Below are 18,005 nucleotides of genomic sequence, written 5' to 3' on the forward strand. Positions count from 1 at the left end.
GCCTAAGATTCATTATCCAGATAGTAAGTTGTAAAGTGGAGCTTAGAAACCAGGTTTATCTCTATTCTTAACTCCTCTGCTCTTCTAGCACCAAAGTTTTGAAGCACAGACAAAGCAGACATTCCGGATAGAAAGAACAGAATAAGACAGTGCACAGAAATGGTCATGAGCAGGATGTTTGAGGTCAAAAAGGAGCAGCCTGGCTGGTGGGAAGGTTCAGGCTCTCGGGCTTTGGGATATGAAGTTCATTTGATGGCGTGGGCAGTCTCACAGCCACCTTTAATGGAATCATGGGGAGTTTGGTCTTGATTTGCTAGAAGGACAGAATCACACATAGAGCTGCAGCTCTAACCTTCCAGCCAACCTCTTTCCTCTATACAATGAGAACATCGAGGTCCCAAGAGGTTAAGCTACTTGCCAATAATCAGAGGAAACAGGGAGCCACTGCAAATTCTTGAGCAGGGTGGTAACAGTGAAGAAAACAGTATTCCAGATGGGTTAGTCTGGCAGTCAGATACATGAGGCGCAGCTGAAGGGAAGCAGAGAAAACAGGCAGGAAGAAGCAAGCAGATCCTTCCCTCGTTTCGGCTGAAAGCTACCTCCCTCAGCAATTGGTATTTCTAGGAGCATCATGCACAAGACTCCTTTCCGCTGAGGTTTGAAGCTTAGGAAGTCAAGTGTCATCAGGAAGGCCAGAATCTTCTTCCCCTGCCAGGCTCAGTGCCCTCAGCTAGATACGAGTGCCAGAAAACACCACTTCCCCGGAAGCAGCGTGGCCTCTCCTCCAATGGAAGGTGTGTTTGGAGTGCAGTGTCTCAGACCAGAGACCCCCAACCCTGAAGAGCCAGTGATCAGGACAGGCTCCTGACACCATCTCTTTATGTTGCCTTCCTGAGCATGAAGTTAGGCCAGGTGTCTGCACGCCTAACCCATCTGCCCCGTGGGGCTTGGGGGTTGTCAGAGAAGGTAAGATTAGACAAGAGTCCCCCAGGCAAGGAGGCTGACCCCACCTGCTTGGGCTGAGCCCTCATTGTGGCAGAACTCCAGTTATCCACCTCTGTGTGGAGAAAGGCCCACCCTGGTTGACTATCCTCCTCTGAGGTTCTCTTTGCTTAATTAATTCTAATAATAGCTGCCGTCCACTGAGCACTGTACTAAGCATTTGACATGCATGATCTCATTTTATTCCTCCAGCCCTGTGATGAAGATATAATTATCCCTATTCTACATGTGACGGAACTGAGGCTCAGACTGTCAAATAATTTGCCTAAAATCACGTAGCTGAAAGAGCCAGGACTCAAACATAAGCCTGTCTATCTCCAAAGCCTGTGCCTTTACCCATATAATTGACTGCATTCTACACATTGGTCCACTGTAGCCACATCTCCTTGTGGGTATGGGGGCCCTGCAGTGGAGAATCAAGCTTCAAAGTGGGGCCTTGTTGCTTCCTGAAAACACCTGTATCTGCGTGTTGCTAGCAGCCAAGAGCTTGATCTCGTTCCCAAACCAAACTCTTGGGTTTGCATCTGAATGGTATCTGGGCCCTTATCGTCTCCCAAAAGCAATGCTCAAGGAACACAAGGGATCTTCTAGTTCCTTCTTAACTTTTACCCAGAGAGCATAATGCAGGCATGCTTTGGCCAAAGGGGAAGGCTACCATTTGTACATTCATTCATTCATTCATTCATTGAATAGTTATTGAGGGCCTACTGTGTGCTACGCACATTGTAGGTCCTGAGGACACAACTGGAAGCAAGTCATAAAGAATTTCTATTCTCATGGAGTGTACATTCTAGCTGGGAAGAAAAGCCAAAACCAAACCCATAAAAAACTGCAAATACACATGTAAAGTGTAAGTAATGATGATACTAGGAAGAAAAATAAAGCAGGATGAGGAGATGGAGAATGATGAGAAATGGGGTTTTAAAAGGCTCTTATGGGGCTTCCCTAGTGGCGCAGTGGTTGAGAGTCCGCCTGCCGATGCAGGGGACAAGGGTTCATGCCCCGGTCCGGGAAGATCCCACATGCCACGGAGCGGCTAGGCCCGTGAGCCATGGTCGTTGAGCCTGCGCGTCCGGAGCCTGTGCTCCGCAACGGGAGAGGCCACAACAGTGAGAGGCCCGTGTACCGCAAAAAAAAAAAAAAAAAAAAAAAAAAAAAAGGCTCTTATAAGTGTAAACATTTGAACCTGAGTAAGTACATGGGAGCCATGGGATGATCTAGAGGAAGAGCATCTCAGACAGAGGGAGGAGCAGGTGCAAAAGCCCTCCAATAGGAGTCGGCTTGGTTTGTTTTAAGGAATAGAGAAAAGGTCAGTGTGGTTCAAGCAGAGAGAGTGAGGGGGTTGTGATGGAAAAGAGTAGTAGGGGCCAGATAGTATAAAGCTTTCTAGGCCACAGAAAGGAGCTTGGATTTCAAATGTGCTGTTGCAGGGTCCCAGGCACTGTGGTGTGTCAGCCGGGTGGGGCTGCCTCTGAGCAGCTAAAGAGAGGAAATGGAGCATGTGAACAAAGGGCCCCAGGACAGCTCCGTGAGTCAGCTAGCTCACCCAGCTCTGACTCCCCCTTGAACACAAAGCGGCAGATAAGTTCAGGTCTGGTACCCAAAGAGAGAACGTGGGGGAGGATTTGATGGGGGCAGAGGTGGAAGAAGGAGCTGTTGACTCCACGTCTCATTTGCCTTGTCCATCAAAGGGGCTCTGAATCACCAATGGTTGTTCAAATATTTTAAAGTTGGAATCTCTCTGTTTAAGCAAAATCTTCCACAGAAGCTTACTATGTGCCACTCGCCTTTCCAAGCACCTTATATGCTTCATTTCACAGAATTGTTATAGCAGCTCCATGAGATAGGTACTCTGAATACGTCCACTTTACAGATGCAGAAGCTAAAGTCCAGAGAGATTGAGCAACATGTCAATAAGTGCAGAGCTGCTACAGCAGGGGCGGTGGAGCCCACTAGGGAAGCACTTCAGAACCCCTACTGCTCCAAGGAGCAAGCTGGGAAGTCACATTTCAGAGGCTCCTTCTACTAAGACATGCTGTGAGGTTAACTCTGCTGAGACCTCGCTGTGGAGCTGTGACATTTGGGGGCAGCTACTTTAGCACTTGATTTTGCCTCTTGTCTTAGTTGTAAAAGGTGATTTAGAAGTTGTTGGAAAGGGGAAAAGCAGATGAATAAAATCAGGGATGTGGCTGAAACAGGCAATGTGGTAGGGAAGCAGTGAAGCTGTCAGCAGCCTACCCAGGACCTAAATGGGCACAATCCTGCATTTCGGTTGAAATATGGGGGCTCCCCAAGCCTGAAGCCTGCTGATGTCTTAGGCACACTTCAGCTCTTTCTACAGCACCCCAGTCGCAGCATTCTTTGCCGGATGTCCTGACTAGCTGGGAGATTGTTGCTACCTAATACAGTGGTGATGACTTCTGAAAGATAGGGTAAGAACAATAGGTATCATTTCTGAGCATATATTATGCACCATCACTGTACAAAGCATTTTTATCCTATTAAATCCTCTTAAAATTCCTGTGAAGTAAGCAGGCATCCCTATGGCCTCACCCTAGTCCCAGCCCTGCTGAGTGTTACTATTGCCTCCATTTGACAAATATAGAAACTGAGGTTCAGAGAGGTGAAGTAACTTCCCCCAAGTCACACAGCTAGTAAACAGCTGAGCTATGCCTTCTGGCACCTATGCTCATCTCCTAAACTCAGTTGATAAAGATTTTTTTTTTTAGATTTTTGGAGCTCTTTTCTACTATATAGGAAATCTGGTTTATTTATCACTAAGGTTACTAATAGGTTTAACATTCTGAAAACATACCCATCAACATGCCCTGAAATGTTCTGAAATGTGTTTGGGAGCCAGATACTTGTGACAATTAAGTAGTTTAAAGAAGTTTGCATGGGAGCTGAAGCCATAATAAAATAAACCTTTATTTTTGTTCCTGTATGTGAATGTCACAACTAACAGGTATATGACGCAAGTTGGCTTCTAATGGTTGGAAAAAAATAAAAGAGGTAATTGTCATTCTTGACATTTTCCCAGTGACATTTGCATTTTCCTTTCTATTGGAAGTCCATTTTAACAAAGAAATGTAGCCTTAGTCACTTAAACTGCTCTTCCCGAGAAAACAATTGTAGATGTAATAAGCAAAAAAGAATAGAAAATGCCAGCAGGAAGACAATAATCCACCTAGGGTCAGATTCATCATGCCAACCCATTCAGTCTTCCTCTGATATTCCGTCACATTCAGGACGGAAAACTTGGAAATTTTCTAAATTTTAAGGTATTTAAGATCTGCAAGGAGTTGGGGGAGGGTAAAAGGAATTAAATTACAATCCCACTGGATAGGGATCAAGTATAGATTTCCCCAACTCTCAAGAACCATTTTACATGTTCAAATTGCCTCATAGTTACTGAGTCCCTCTCTTCATGAGGCATAAGTTTGCTATGGAAGGGTACAATAATGTCAAGATTGCTTTAAAATTATTCATAATGAAAACACATTTTGAGACTCGATTCTAAATGTTAAACTTAAATTTGAGCAATTTAATTGCCCGTTGAATAGAAATGAAATCCCACCGGTAGGCAGTTATTTCTTACAACTACTGTGTGTGAAATTGAAATCTTAAAGATACCATTTCAAATATTCACTTTCTCTAAGGAAGTTCTCCCCAAAGAGTGGTGAGAGATAAGAAACTGACCCAAAGTCATCGGCAGTAATCGCTCTTTCTTTACACATTTGGGTCAAAACAGAAGCATATTATTAAAAGGAAACTTCATGCCCCAAAGTTGGCCGTTTAGAGGTTACCTCCGGAACCCAAGGATATATTTAATATAACAACTAACTTAAGCCCCATGCAAAACTATATAGAAAGGTAGGAAGCAACTTATCAGATTTAATAAAAGCAAGCAGATGCAAACATATCATGTAATCACCAAGGCAGTGAACACTAAAGTGGAAAATACATATATGTTTTGTATACGAGCACAAGGAGGTGAAGTGAAGGGACCCTCCTCTGTTTGCTTTTAAAAAATGGGACAGTTTTTTAAATTTGGGCAGGAAATTCTCATTTTTAACCCCCAGCTCACCTTTAAATTTAATTTCAAACTCTTTTTAAATTCTCCCAACGATATTCTGCTATAACACAGAAGCTATCATTTATGAGAGCTTAATACACACCAAATGCTATCCATGTATGTAATCTCATGTCTGTTATTTCCCCCAGCTCATTACACGTCTAAGGGCCACACTGCATGCAATCACTCATCCTCACAACAACTAATCAATAGGTTCTGGCACCCCATTGACAGATGAGGATCTTGGGCGTTTAAATTCCTGCTGTTTGCCCAGGTTCACAGGTGGGAAATGGTGGGTTGGGATGCAGGCGGTCTGACTCCAGAGCCACTACCAACACTGCCTCCTCAAGTTAAGTAACTTTCCTAGATAGGCCCTGCTAGCTTATAAGTAAGAGCTTAAGTCAAACCCAGGCAGTCGGATGCCCAAGTCCTAGCATTTAATCACCACATTGACTGGTTGTATGTAGGTGAACTGCTCCTTACAGCTTATATATATATGTTTATTTTCATTTCCGATTGTAGAGTGGTAGGTTACATGGTTATCACATAATTTAGGCTGACCTAAAAATTCTAGGCACTTTCCCTTTTTAAATTAAAAACAAGGAGCAGAGAAGGCCTTTTTAGAGACTCAAGAGGCCTTGAGTTGGACCCAAAGCTGCTCTTAAGTCTTCCTTTCACACACACACACACACACACACACACACACACACACACACACACGGGAGGGGTGGAGATTGAGAGAGATTTTAATTATACCCATAGGGACCCAAGCTTTGGACATGGAGGTAAGGAAAGGACAAGAGCATGCAAGCAATAGTAAATTCTGGTTATACGTGTGAGAAGTTAGTGAGGATAAGCTCTGAACAGGGAAAACGATGCCTACAGGGATGCACTTCTGATTTCAGCCACCACCTTTCAGGGTGAACTCATCCAGGTCCTTCAGTGCCATCTTTAAAATGGGAATACAATATCCATGATCATGATCCAGACTGCTCATATAAAACTATGGATCCTGAGAGTACTTGGTAGTTTCTTCTTTACAAGACTTGTGACTGGTGTCATGCACAAGTAGGCCTTTAGTAATAATTTCTGAATGCAGTTATTTTCAAGGAATTCTGATGAGGCCCAAGGGACCTAAAGTTTTGCTCTACACAAGGGCAGATTATTAGCCTCCTCCTCTCCCCTTCTGCATTCCTCCCTCTCCCTAGAATTTGCCCTTGAGGTTGGAGGGGAAACCTGAACTCGAAAATCAAGTCTGGCTTCTCTCTCTTTCCCTGACCCAGGGCAAAATAGTCTCTCCCTCATTGGAGAGGCACTCTTCTCTATGCAGAGTACTATTGGCACTTTACAGGGGCCAGTTTAACCGCAGGAGTCCGATTTTTGAAAGATGCTGAGGGAGGGAATTCTGCCGCCAGCAGATGGAGAGGAGACTGAGATCAGCTTGGTCCCTCCCAACCACGCTCCCTCTGGGATTAGCTGCCCCTGGCACTGCTCAGGCGTACCCAGCCCGTGCGGCCTCTGCTCGCACAGTTCCCGTCGCCTGTCTGGAGCGCGGACGCAGTCGCAAGTCCGCAGCCAGCAGAGCCGAGCTGTCTGGGGCATCTCCGCGCTCCGTGTCCGCGGACCTGGAACCTCGAACGGGCGCGAACGCCACTCGGAACGCGTGCATCTCTGTATGTGCTTATTTCGCATTCCTGTCTTTTCTTTCTTCCTCGAGCGGCCCGCTGGTTACTTTCAATCTTAGTTTACCAAAAGGGCAACGCCGAAGCGGGGAATCCCTAAAGAATGATTTAGAGGCAACCCAGCCGCCTCTCCAAGGAGAGGTGTTCACTGAGAGACTCTCCCCGTCCCCGACGCTGGCCCCTTTAAGACGCCAACTCAGTCCTGCTGCGGCCGCTGCTGCTGCGGCGGCGGCGGCGGCGGCGGCGGCGGCTGCTGTTTGTATCGCTAATCCCCAGGAGCCCAGTTAAAAAAAAAAAAAAAGAAGAAGAAGAAGAAGAAAAAAGAAGGTGGGGGTGGGTGGGTACCGGGCAGCTGTCTCTTTAAATGTGATTTCCTTCTATTGTATTTGAATCGTGATCAGGAAAAAGGAAATGAAACCAGAGACAGAGGGAAGCTGAGCGAAAATAGACCTTCCCGAGAGAGGAGGGAGCCGGGGGAGAGAGGCGCAGTCCCCTCCCGGCCCCCAGGCCGCCGCCCCCTCCCTGCCCTCGGCGGCTAGCTGCGCGCCGCGACCCGGGCCGAAGGGGCGAGGGGCGAGGGGCAGCCGGACGGTCGCGCCGCATTCCCGCGGGCGGCGCGGAGCCGGCGACAGCGCGCGAGCCGAGCCGGACCGGGCGGCGGCGGCGGCGGCGGCGGCGGCGGCGGGACCGGGATGGAAGGTTAAGTCCTGAGCAGCAGCGGCAGCTGCAGCCGCAGCCGCCCGGGGCAGGCTGCGCGCCCCTGTCCCCGCCTCGGCCGCGGCGCGCGGCAGCCCGGTGATTCGCTCTCTCTCTTTGGCGTTTGAAGGGAGCGCGGTGACTGTCCTTGAGCGCGGAGGGGCGAGCTCGTCGCCAGAGCGCCGGAGCAAGAGGAGGCGCAGGAGCGGAGGCGGCGGCGCCCGAGCATCCGAGGGGGTCCGAGCCCCGGCAGCCGGCCAGCCCCGCGCCACAAAGGGAGCGCCCCCGCCCCCTGGCACACCACCTCCCTCCCCAATGTCCTCGGCCATCGAGAGGAAGAGCCTGGACCCGTCTGAGTAAGTGCAGCGCCCCTGCCACCCACGTTGTCCACGGCCTCGCGCCCCGGGGCGGCAAGGTGGCGCGGGCGGCCGGCTAGAAGGCTCCAGGTGCGCGCCCGCAGCGTGCCCTTGGTTCCCTCTGCCTTGCGCGGGGCTCCCGCATCCTATCGGGTGACTCCGGGGACACTGGGAGAGGGGCTGGGTGGCGGGCGGCAGGAAGAGAGGGTCGACCCGGCGCCGCTGCGGGCCCCTCCCGGCTACCTGGGACGCTCCCCAAAGCCACTGAGGGCCAGAAAGTTTCCACCGGAGCAGGCAGAGGGGGAGGTCGGAGGCGCGCAGGTGCAGTCCCGAGAGCCTTCAGGACTCGATTCTGCGCCTTTCTCCCCTCTCGTTCCTTCTTGGTCCCCTTTCTCTTTGTCCACTTGGTCCTGGAAAGGGGGACATTACAAGTGGAGGCCTCCCGAGTCCCCGACGGCCCCCTTCCCGGTCCGCAGGTGGAGCGGCTGCCCGCAGCGCCAGGGACCGGCGGGTAAGGAGGTGCGAGAATTCACCTCGGAGCTCACTCAGGCCTCCAGAGATTTTAGAGCAGCTAAACACGGAGTTAATCTGGATACACGTCCCCGCCTCTCCCCTCGGGGTCCACCGATGGGGACCTTTGAACCTCGAAAGTTAGTGCACCATTTTGCGTATAGGTGAATTTTTTCTGGGGAGCGGAGTCTCACGGCTTTTATCACAGTCTCAAAGGGTTTGGAGTCTGGGAACCGGAGCTCTAATGAACTGCATTTGTTTTCTGAGGCTCTGACTGGTTTGAAGTATCCCCTCTTCCCAATGTTTACCTCCAGCCCATTCCTTAGTGTTAAGACGGGGAGAAAGGGTTGTTTTAAGATATCATTTAGCCGTCAGCGCAAATGCCCTTTTAAGATTCATTAGCTGTCTGGTTTTGAGAACATTTATTCCTTTGAAGTCCCCATCTAATCCTTTGAAGGGATTTGTTACACAGACCAAAGGAGCTGGTTAATGACTTGTCCATTTGTGCTTTTAAGAGGCATTTGTTTTGTTTTCTTTTCTTTTCTTTTTCTGCTTTAAAAGAATTGTGCTTTCCTGATTGAAGTACCTCCTCCTCCCAGTTTGTCTCCTATGGTGTTTATATACCTGGGTTTTACCCTCAGTTACCAGCGTAAAAGCTCAGCGTGTTCTCATAAAACACAGGAAGTACCATGATCTAGTGAGAATATAAACATCACTATTCAATCTTGAAGGTTCAGATGCCAGTTCTATAAGGAGTCTGGTTTGTTCTAACAAAAACCCAGCTTCCTTAAATTCTCAGGAGAAAGATAACATTCCTTTTTAAAGTATATATCTACGAAAACACTGGGTTTAAGGGGTGGTTTGCTCTTTTTTTTTTTTTTTTTTTTTTTTTAAACAAACTGAGAATTACAACTTAGCCCTGAGTTTTCAGAGCCTGGGCAAGACCATAGTAATACAATAAGAGAGTGAATTGGATGAATTACCTTTGAAAGGTGCCTAATGCCTTTTCGATCAGCAGAACTCAATCACTAAGCCTTTTATTAGAAGATAAATCTGGAGGTTTCAGTTCCCTGAAGGAAGTGTTTCTCTTTTCAAAGTTTGTGCTTTTTCACTGAGATTGGAACATTGAAACATCTTTACCTCATAACCCAGCAGGCACCTACTGAAGGGGGCTCTTCTCACCCTTTGCTTCACTATTTGCCCAATGCAGACAAGCTCTAATTGGAGATGGGCCAGCTAACTGAGAAATTACTGCAGCACATTTTTTCCCTATCTCTCTTGGAAATTGTTGAGAAATTATCCCAGCAATCCAGGCTGAAGTGTGTTTAGGTGTAATATTCAGTTAGGCTCTAGGAGAATATAAAATATTAGAGAGTGAATCCCACTCAGTTATTGGCTTGGAACATCCACCAAAGATAATGTGATATTATCATTAATTATAGAAAGATAGAGCCAATATCTTATCCTATCCTTTCCTATCTCATCTCAGGCCATCACAATAGCTCTTTTGCTTACCATTTCTACTGCGGACCACTATTCTACCAGAAGCTTCATTGTGTACATACTTGGGTCAGTGCAGCTGAGGTCAGTCTGATCAGCATCTCCAAATTACACTCAGAAATTTGCCAAGGCATATGCAAATGAAACATTTAGACAGAAAGACAGCCAGAATTCACAGACACAGAGATTTCCTCCACTGTGCCACCAGTGGCCCCTACCGCCTCCCTGTGAGTAACAAGAGCAGTTCATTTTAATTCCAGGCAGTTTTTGCACCAGCTAAGTGCAAATTCTCTTCTTTCACAGTTGGTTGGCAGGCTCAGCATCAGGGCATCCAGCAGTGTTGAGGTTCCACGAGTGTTTCTGAAAGCCTAAAGTAAGACCACGGGCTGTGGAAAGGGAAGAGATGCGATTCTGAGGTGATGCATGTGAAAATGCTGGTGTTTTATTTTTCAGGAGGGAGAATGGAAGTCTTTATGTATAACCCGTGGAAACAAAGAAAAGCAAGCCAGGCTTCAGTGAATTCTTAAAACTATTCAAAGTCTTGAGTTTTTAGGAGAAAACTGGTTTGGGTTTTACATTTCCCTGTTCTAAAAGGAGATCATCTCACAAAGGACCCTCATACTTGATCTACAAAGTGTGGGCTCGGTTTCAGTAGCCCTAAATATTCACAGGGAGGTATGCACATTACAGACAGAGTCACCTGAAGCTGTCAGAGTGTGTTATCAACACTGATTCCCTGAGCCTTGTCATCCCTAGGTGTAAAGGATGCTGAGTGCTGTGGGCACAGGCCAATCAGGACACAAGGTCACCTGGTAAGTTAGCGTCAGCTGGAAATAGGAGACAGATTTATACCCTCAAAGTACCGAGGGGGAAACTCCCTTTGGGAATTTCACAGTTGGAGAAAGTTCCATTTTTCTAAACATAAGAGATTTTTGAAAAATAGATTTGTGTTTGAGTGAGGTTCAAGAAAGCACTTGTTAATTGTCACAGATCAACAGGTATTCTGTTTGTCCTGTGTCCCGTCTGGTGAGAGAATCATTTCTCCCACTCCCTTTATTTTCTTTTGGCAAATAAAGTTATTTCTTTTCAAATGTAAAACAGAAGTATTCAGATTCCAGTTAAGCAAAGTGAACTGGAGATACTGTATGACATTGTGGTGAAAGAACACACATCACAGGCTCACTCCTAACAGTTGCCTGGATGGAGATTTCAGAGTCTGTTTAATTGCCTTCCACTCCCTTGAAAATAATTAATGCCCCTCTCCCCATTTTCTTTCCTAAATCAACTTCATCCAAATCAGTTTTGCTGCTGTAAAAATGTTCACGTGCAGAAAGTTCGGTTTGATGTCCTTTAGAAGTTTAACAGTGGCCTTAATTAACACCTGAGATTTTTCTCCAAGGATTCATTCAGTAAGAAGGATGCGATGCGGAATTTCTATTAAAAGATAATAATAATGAGAATTTCTATTATATCCTGATGGAAGTTTTATCTTGGAAAGAGAAAGCAAGCTAAAATAACTTGGGGTCCCTTTCTTCTTTCTTCCTTCCTCACCTCTGCTTTTGTGCAGTTGGGAAGGGTTTGAGGCAGGATGCCACGGAGATTCAAAAGGGAATTTGCAGATTCTTAGCCCTCTAGGAAGTCACTGTCCTGGCAGCGAGCAACTCTGGGTGTCCTGGGTGCCTCCTCTGGGTTTGGGCAGTACCCTTGGGTCCTGGGTACGTGAGGAGGAAAGAGGAGAGGTGTGGAGGTGGTGTAGGAGGGAGATAAAGAAGAGAGACCACAGGTGCCGAGAAAGTGGGGCTGGACTGTGGGTAGGGGTGCAGTACCACCTGCAGTTACCTTGGTGCCCCTTGGTGCCCCCGCACTTGCCTCTTCCAGGATCTAGGATATAGGGTCTAGCTCTCTCCTGTCCTGACCCAAGGCTGGCAGGGTCTCTCTGCAGTCTGCCCTAGGTGTATGTTGTCCCCTCCTTTCTCCTATGTCACCTACAGGCAATTGAATGAGGTTTCCTGTTGGGCACAGCATGACTCCTGACCCCTCCCCCGTGCTTGTCTCCCCAAGATGAGGTCATCCCTAATGCTTGGCCTTCTTTCCAGGGAGCCAGTGGATGAGGTGCTGCAGATCCCCCCATCCCTGCTGACATGTGGAGGCTGCCAGCAGAACATCGGGGACCGCTACTTCCTGAAGGCCATCGACCAGTACTGGCACGAGGACTGCCTCAGCTGTGACCTCTGCGGGTGCCGGCTGGGCGAGGTGGGCCGGCGCCTCTACTACAAGCTGGGCAGGAAGCTCTGCCGCAGAGACTATCTCAGGTACTGTCCTCACTGCCCTTCTGGGGCTGTGGGTCTGTCTCCCCCAGTGCCTGCCTCTTGCCCCAGCGAGGTCAGGCTGGGTCTCAGCTGCCCGATGCAGGGAAGCAGTTGGCCTTTCTTCCTGTTCGAGAAGCATGTTCTCAGGGATGCATTCCTACATGATCAAATTCTAATATTTTAAAGGCAAGAGAGTGATGAACACAAAATTCAGAATAGCGGTTCCCTCTGTGGGCCAGAAAAGGGGAGAAGGTTGGGGAGGAAGGCACAGGACGTGCCAGGGGAGCTGGGAGCTTTGTAGTTTCTAAGTTTGAGTGTGGGCTCCTAGGAGCCCATCTAATGCTTCAAAATATACCTATAGGTTCTAAATATTCTTTTGTAAGATTCCAATATTATGTGATGAGAAATTTAAAAATAGAAAGCATGATCTCGCCATGGCACTCCAAGGATTTGACGGTCACAGCAGGAAGGCCCTGAAGTCAGCTGTTGGTTTGAGCCCCGGCACCACTGCTTTCTAGCTCTGTGACCTTGGACAAGTTATGTAACCTTCCTAAGCCTCGATTTCCTCATCTGTAAAATGGGGATAACAGCGATACCTACTTCCAAGAAACGGTGGGAATTAGATGGGGTGATACATGTAAAGTGCTTGGCTTGGTGCATGAGTATGAGGATCAAATAGATGTTAGCTGCTCATGACATTTATCATTAGAGTCTTTTCTGATCTAATGAACAAAGAAATGGAAGAATGGAAAGGCAAAAAAGGAACTCTAGAACACCCAGTGAGACAGGCAGTGAGGACATCTTGGATGCTCTGGGTCATACGTTTGACTATGTGAATTTTCCAGCACTCAGATGAGTGCCTTTGCCCGGAATGTTCTAGCATTTCCAGTTTCATATTAGCTGCTGCAGAGGTAACTCTGTGCCCTCTGCTGTCAAATCTGCTTAACTGTGTAGCTGTCAGATTTTTGCCATCTTCCTGTGGCAGAGGGTCTGTGGAGCATGCAGCCCTAATACATTAGAACCACCCAAACCAGGGAAGCTTGTTTAGACTCCAGCGCCCTTGGCTGCCAGGCCAGCTCTTCCTCCCAAACCTGCCCTCAGAGCATTTTACATTTAAAAAAAATAATAATAATGCAGGCAATTCCATGGTGAAGGAAGCTTATCTGTTCACCCAGAGACTGACAGAGTAAGCTTCCCACCCCCAAATTTCCTGATAAAGTCCTTGCAAATTTGGTGGTTCAGAGAAAAGAAGTCAGGTTTCCAAGGATCATGATTTTAATTTGGGTCAATTTTTTATTAAGTAACGAGAAAACAGAACTGGGATAAATAGAGACCTGATTCTGCTCGCTCTCAGTTTGCCAAGACAGTGCAGAAAGCAGACGGGTAAATGATTCCCATTGGGCCCCCTGACTACATCCCTGTCAAATCATTTGAATCTTATTAAATGAAGTACAGATAGAGTAAGGTCAAAAGAGCCCGGGCTTCTCCCTATCTCTGCGGTTTTTATATAACATTCAAGAATAAACCCCGTGCTGCCTGGGCTTGTTAATCTCTTGCATTTTTAAAAAGGAGAGAAAAAAAATAGTCTGGGAGAACCCAGTGTTAATTAACTTGTGTCTTGGTGACATGAAATAATTCTTCTCCCTGCTACATTCCTAGGCAACATGTTAATTAACTCTGTGTTAGTGCAAGCGTTTCCAGCCATCCTTTCATATTTATATTATTGTTATTAAAATGGGCAGGAGGAAGCTTCAGGCATGACACCTCTTGACAGAGGAGAAAAATCATTTCTTGCTGCAGGCATGGCCCTTTGGCCATGGACTTGTTTGCTTGCATTCTTAACATGTCTGGCAGTGTCTTTGCAAAAGGCAAGTTGGAGGAGTGAGGAAATGGGTTCTATGAGGGGGTTCAGTCCTTCTCCCCTGCCCACCCACCCCTGCCCCAGGAGAACTTCTCTCCCTGAGGGTTTCCAATGTTTGACTTGCCTGTTACAGTCCCTTTCAGACATTTAGCCTCAAATATTCATGAGACCTCCATGCAGAACCTAAATAAAGCCTGTGCTATTATGTTGTTTTCTTGGGAACCGAAGAGTAGCTGTTAATATCAGCGCCCAGCCCAGATCCCCTCGGATCGCTTTTTACCAATTTTTGTGTGCAGTGCCTCCCCACCCCTCAGTGTTTTACTTTCAACAGCCAGCACCTGTGTCTGTTAAAGCCAGAAGTGTGCCCACTGCTCCCCCCCACATGCTCAACAGACCTGGCCCAGTGGCTGGCACTGCCGGAGACCAAAGTCCTGCAATCTTGCCGGGAGCCAGGGCCTCTTGGAGACATAACTTACACCCCAGAGGCCCCGTGCAGTCAGGCTGAAGCCCCCTCTGAGGGACTTGGCCCGAGCGTGCAACTTTACTTGCCTTGCACCCCTTCTGTCCGGCTTCCCTTGCCAGCTTACCTGTTTCCCCTGATGACACATCCTTAATAAATCCTGGTCTCAGGGACTGTTTCTGGGATATCCAGCCTAAGGCACCAATTCTTGGTGCCAGAGGTGAACGCTCGAGTTAGATGTCAAGTCCTGGCTATTTTCACTGTCAGTGAAGTCCCAGCAAACCAGAGCTTGTAAGGGCCTGCAGAGGCCTTCTCTTCCAGTTCTCTTGCCTTATAGCTTAAGACACAGAAGCCAGGGCAGAGGATGTCATTGGCTCTGGGGCACCCGGCTAGTTAGAAGTGATGCTGGGACCTGAACTTGTCTCCCAAATACAAGTCCTTCATCCTTCCCTTCATTAGCTGCCTGACGTGTGTTGTAATTTATCCCCAACTTCCCTTTAATAAACGCTCTCCTTCCGTAAGGGTCACACACCCCAGGTGGTTGGCTTCATTCCACGCACACTGTTTTGTAAGTCACTTGGGCCCAAACTTAACTTACTGAACAATCAGGAAATCAGAACTGTCTTTCCACTCTGTGACCTCCAGTGTGGCAGTTCCCTACAGCTCCACCATCTGCTGCCTTGGGATGAAATGTTCTCCCCCAGTAATGAGTTTGCTCCCAGGTGGTGCCTTGAAAACACTCAGAGCTCTTCAAATGGGAAGCAGGATTCAGAGGGAAATTAGCTGGCCTGGCTGTAACCATGAGTTCTCTACCCACAGACCACGTCTTCCTGGTTCCATTCATTTTGTTCATGTGTTTCCAAATTTGTCAACTGCCCTCATCTCCCCTAGAACCTCTCAGAACGTACCAGTTGATTCTCTGCTATTCTGAAGTTAATAATAACTTCCGAGAAGAACAGGCATTCACCTAAAACCGCCCTGAAGGTTTTCCGTGGAAAGGACCTGCTGACATGCCATGTAATCAGGCATGTGGGAAAATGACTTTTGGCAGCAAGACTGGCCCTGTTGGAACACCCCCAAGATGTGTTAAAACACAGCCAGCGCTGGCTTTGCCCTTGAACGCTGGTGCTTTGACATGCTGCGTCCATCCTTTTTTTTTTTGGCAGTACACGGGCCTCTCCTGTTGCGGAGCACAGGCCCCGGACGCGCAGGCTCAGCGGCCATGGCTCACGGGCCCAGCCGCTCCGCGGCATGTGGGATCTTCCCGGACCGGGGCACGAACCCGTGTGCCCTGCATCGTCAGGCGGACTCTCAACCACTGCGCCACCAGGGAAGCCCTGCGTCCATCCTTTAACAGCCGGGTGAGGGGTACGCTATGATCACTGCCAAGCTCAGAGGAATGAGAGGTCTCCCCAGAGTCACTCAGGTACTCAGGGCTAGTCCTGGCTGAACCCAAGTCTTCTGATTCCAGTGCTTGTGTTATCCCACTCTTGTGGGCTGATTCTCAAACTTCAGCCTGCATCAGAATCACCTGGCTGTGCTCAGGACCACACAGATGGCTGGGCCTCACCCACAGAGCATCTCAATCAGGAGGGCCTGAGTGAACATTTCTAACAAGTTCCCGGGTGATGCAGATATGACTGGTCCCCGGACCACACTTTGAGAACCACTGCACTAGGCTCCACCCTATTGCATCTCCCACTTCGGCACTACATAATGCTTAATATAAGTAACCAGTCAACTGAGACTTAGGAGAGTCTTGATGTCAATGTCAGAAGAGAAGTTTCTCCAGAGATTCATGCCACTGGGGCAGCGGGAACTCCAATTAAGATCTTCCATTCTATGTGGAGAGATGCTGCTCATCCTCCAGATCTCCGAGGCACGATTAACTACACCACGTGTTTTCGGTTGAACTCCCTCTGTCTCCCAGAAGCTGGGGTCCCAGCAAACAATCATGTGGAGATGGCCTTGGTACCTTTGAAGGAATTCAAGACCACCCCTCCCCGTGGGTGATATTAGTGGCTGTTGATGTGATAGAATTTGGGAGCCTCAGAAAGATGCCCATTTCATTGCATTCTTGATCAGTTTCCTCTCAAAGGGGCCCCTGGGGTTTACTCCGGCTCCTCTTCTAAAATGAAAGTTCCCCTGGGAAGAGACACACAATCCATGCCTAACCTCTGAAATCACTTCAGCTGAGAGTCTTTTCCACAGAGGTGGGGCCCCGGGGCAACCTGGAGGCGTGGAGGGTGGTGGCTGCGGGCAGGGAGAGAGCTCAGAAAAGGGACGAGTCATGCCAAACACAAATGCCACAGATACGGTCTCATCCCAGAGGACCCACTTCCTTCTAGGAAAGACTGCGAACGAGTCAGCCATCAGTCTGGACCCAGCTCTTCCTTGCTGGGACGTCTTGGGAATCCAGCCTACAGCATGGAACCCATCCTCAGCCCCTTTCTTCCAGTATTGTCTGTGCCACTGTCTCTTTAGCTCTTCTCTCTTGTTTTCTCCCCAGGCTCTTTGGCCAGGACGGCCTCTGTGCATCCTGTGACAGGCGGATCCGTGCCTACGAGATGACGATGCGGGTGAGGGACAAAGTGTATCACCTGGAATGTTTCAAATGTGCCGCCTGTCAGAAGCATTTCTGTGTGGGTGACAGATACCTCCTCATCAACTCCGATATAGTGTGTGAACAGGACATCTATGAGTGGACTAAGGTCAATGGGATGATATAGGCCAGATGCCCCAGCATCTCTGGAGAGGTGTTTCACTGAAGTCACTGTCTCCGTGGGGTCTTCACTCTTAGGCATTTGGGGGATTTGAGGGTGGGCTGAGACATTTCTTAGGGAATGAAAGACCCTAATTGGACACCAAGAACCAATACACAGCATCCAAGTGACATAATGCAAGGGGGCAAAACTTAAACGTGACAAAATGACTGGCCTTGAGGGAGACCTTATGGACAATGGCCACAGCCTATGGGTAATAACTGACATGATTAGCGAGGGAGAGAGTGTTGGGGCTTCTGTGCCGTCATGATGGAACTTCCCATCTACAGATGGGGACTTGTCCTGCCCAGACTTGTTATGTCTTTAACCCTTGAAAACTAGAGATGTGCAATTGATTTCTTTTCTTCTGGCTTTTATGAGAACCCTGTTCCAACCACTGTCCTCCACACAAGGGAAGGACAGAGAGAAGAGTGGCCATCCTTTTCTTCTTGGCCACCTTCCCAAGGCCTTAAGCTTTGGACCCAAGGGACACTGCATGGAGACCACATTTCAGTTGAGAATGAAAACTGCAACTTTTAACCAAACAATTCTTTAAAGCATTGCTGATGAATCACTGTTTTTAGACACCTTAGTTTTGAAGTGAGGAGTTCCACAGATTGTTTCTATACAGATGTAAATCTAAAAAAAAAAAAAAAGTTGTTCACCTATTTTATTATCTTAGATTATATCAAAGTATTTGTTGTGTGTAGTTTAAAAAAACTCTGAGAACAATAAAAATGACTGACTAAAACGCAGTGTTGTTTACCTGGTAATGACTTACAATTTGGGATG

The 18,005-nt window shown here is 47.9% G+C and overlaps 1 protein-coding gene across 1 annotated transcript; it reads left to right on the forward strand.

Annotated features, from left to right (window-relative positions):
• Positions 1–7,123: 7,123 nt before the first annotated feature.
• Positions 7,124–17,180, forward strand: LMO2 (LIM domain only 2; the record flags this gene model as incomplete). Its single annotated transcript, XM_079707681.1, has 4 exons — positions 7,124–7,458; positions 7,586–7,811; positions 11,918–12,133; positions 16,961–17,180. The coding sequence occupies exons 1-4, from the start codon at positions 7,452–7,454 to the stop codon at positions 17,178–17,180; spliced, it is 669 nt and encodes a 222-aa protein (XP_079563807.1). The 5' UTR covers positions 7,124–7,451.
• Positions 17,181–18,005: the final 825 nt, after the last annotated feature.

The sequence above is a fragment of the Hyperoodon ampullatus genome, assembly GCF_949752795.1.
Source record: "Hyperoodon ampullatus genome assembly, chromosome: 7".
Classification (NCBI taxonomy): domain Eukaryota; kingdom Metazoa; phylum Chordata; class Mammalia; order Artiodactyla; family Ziphiidae; genus Hyperoodon; species Hyperoodon ampullatus.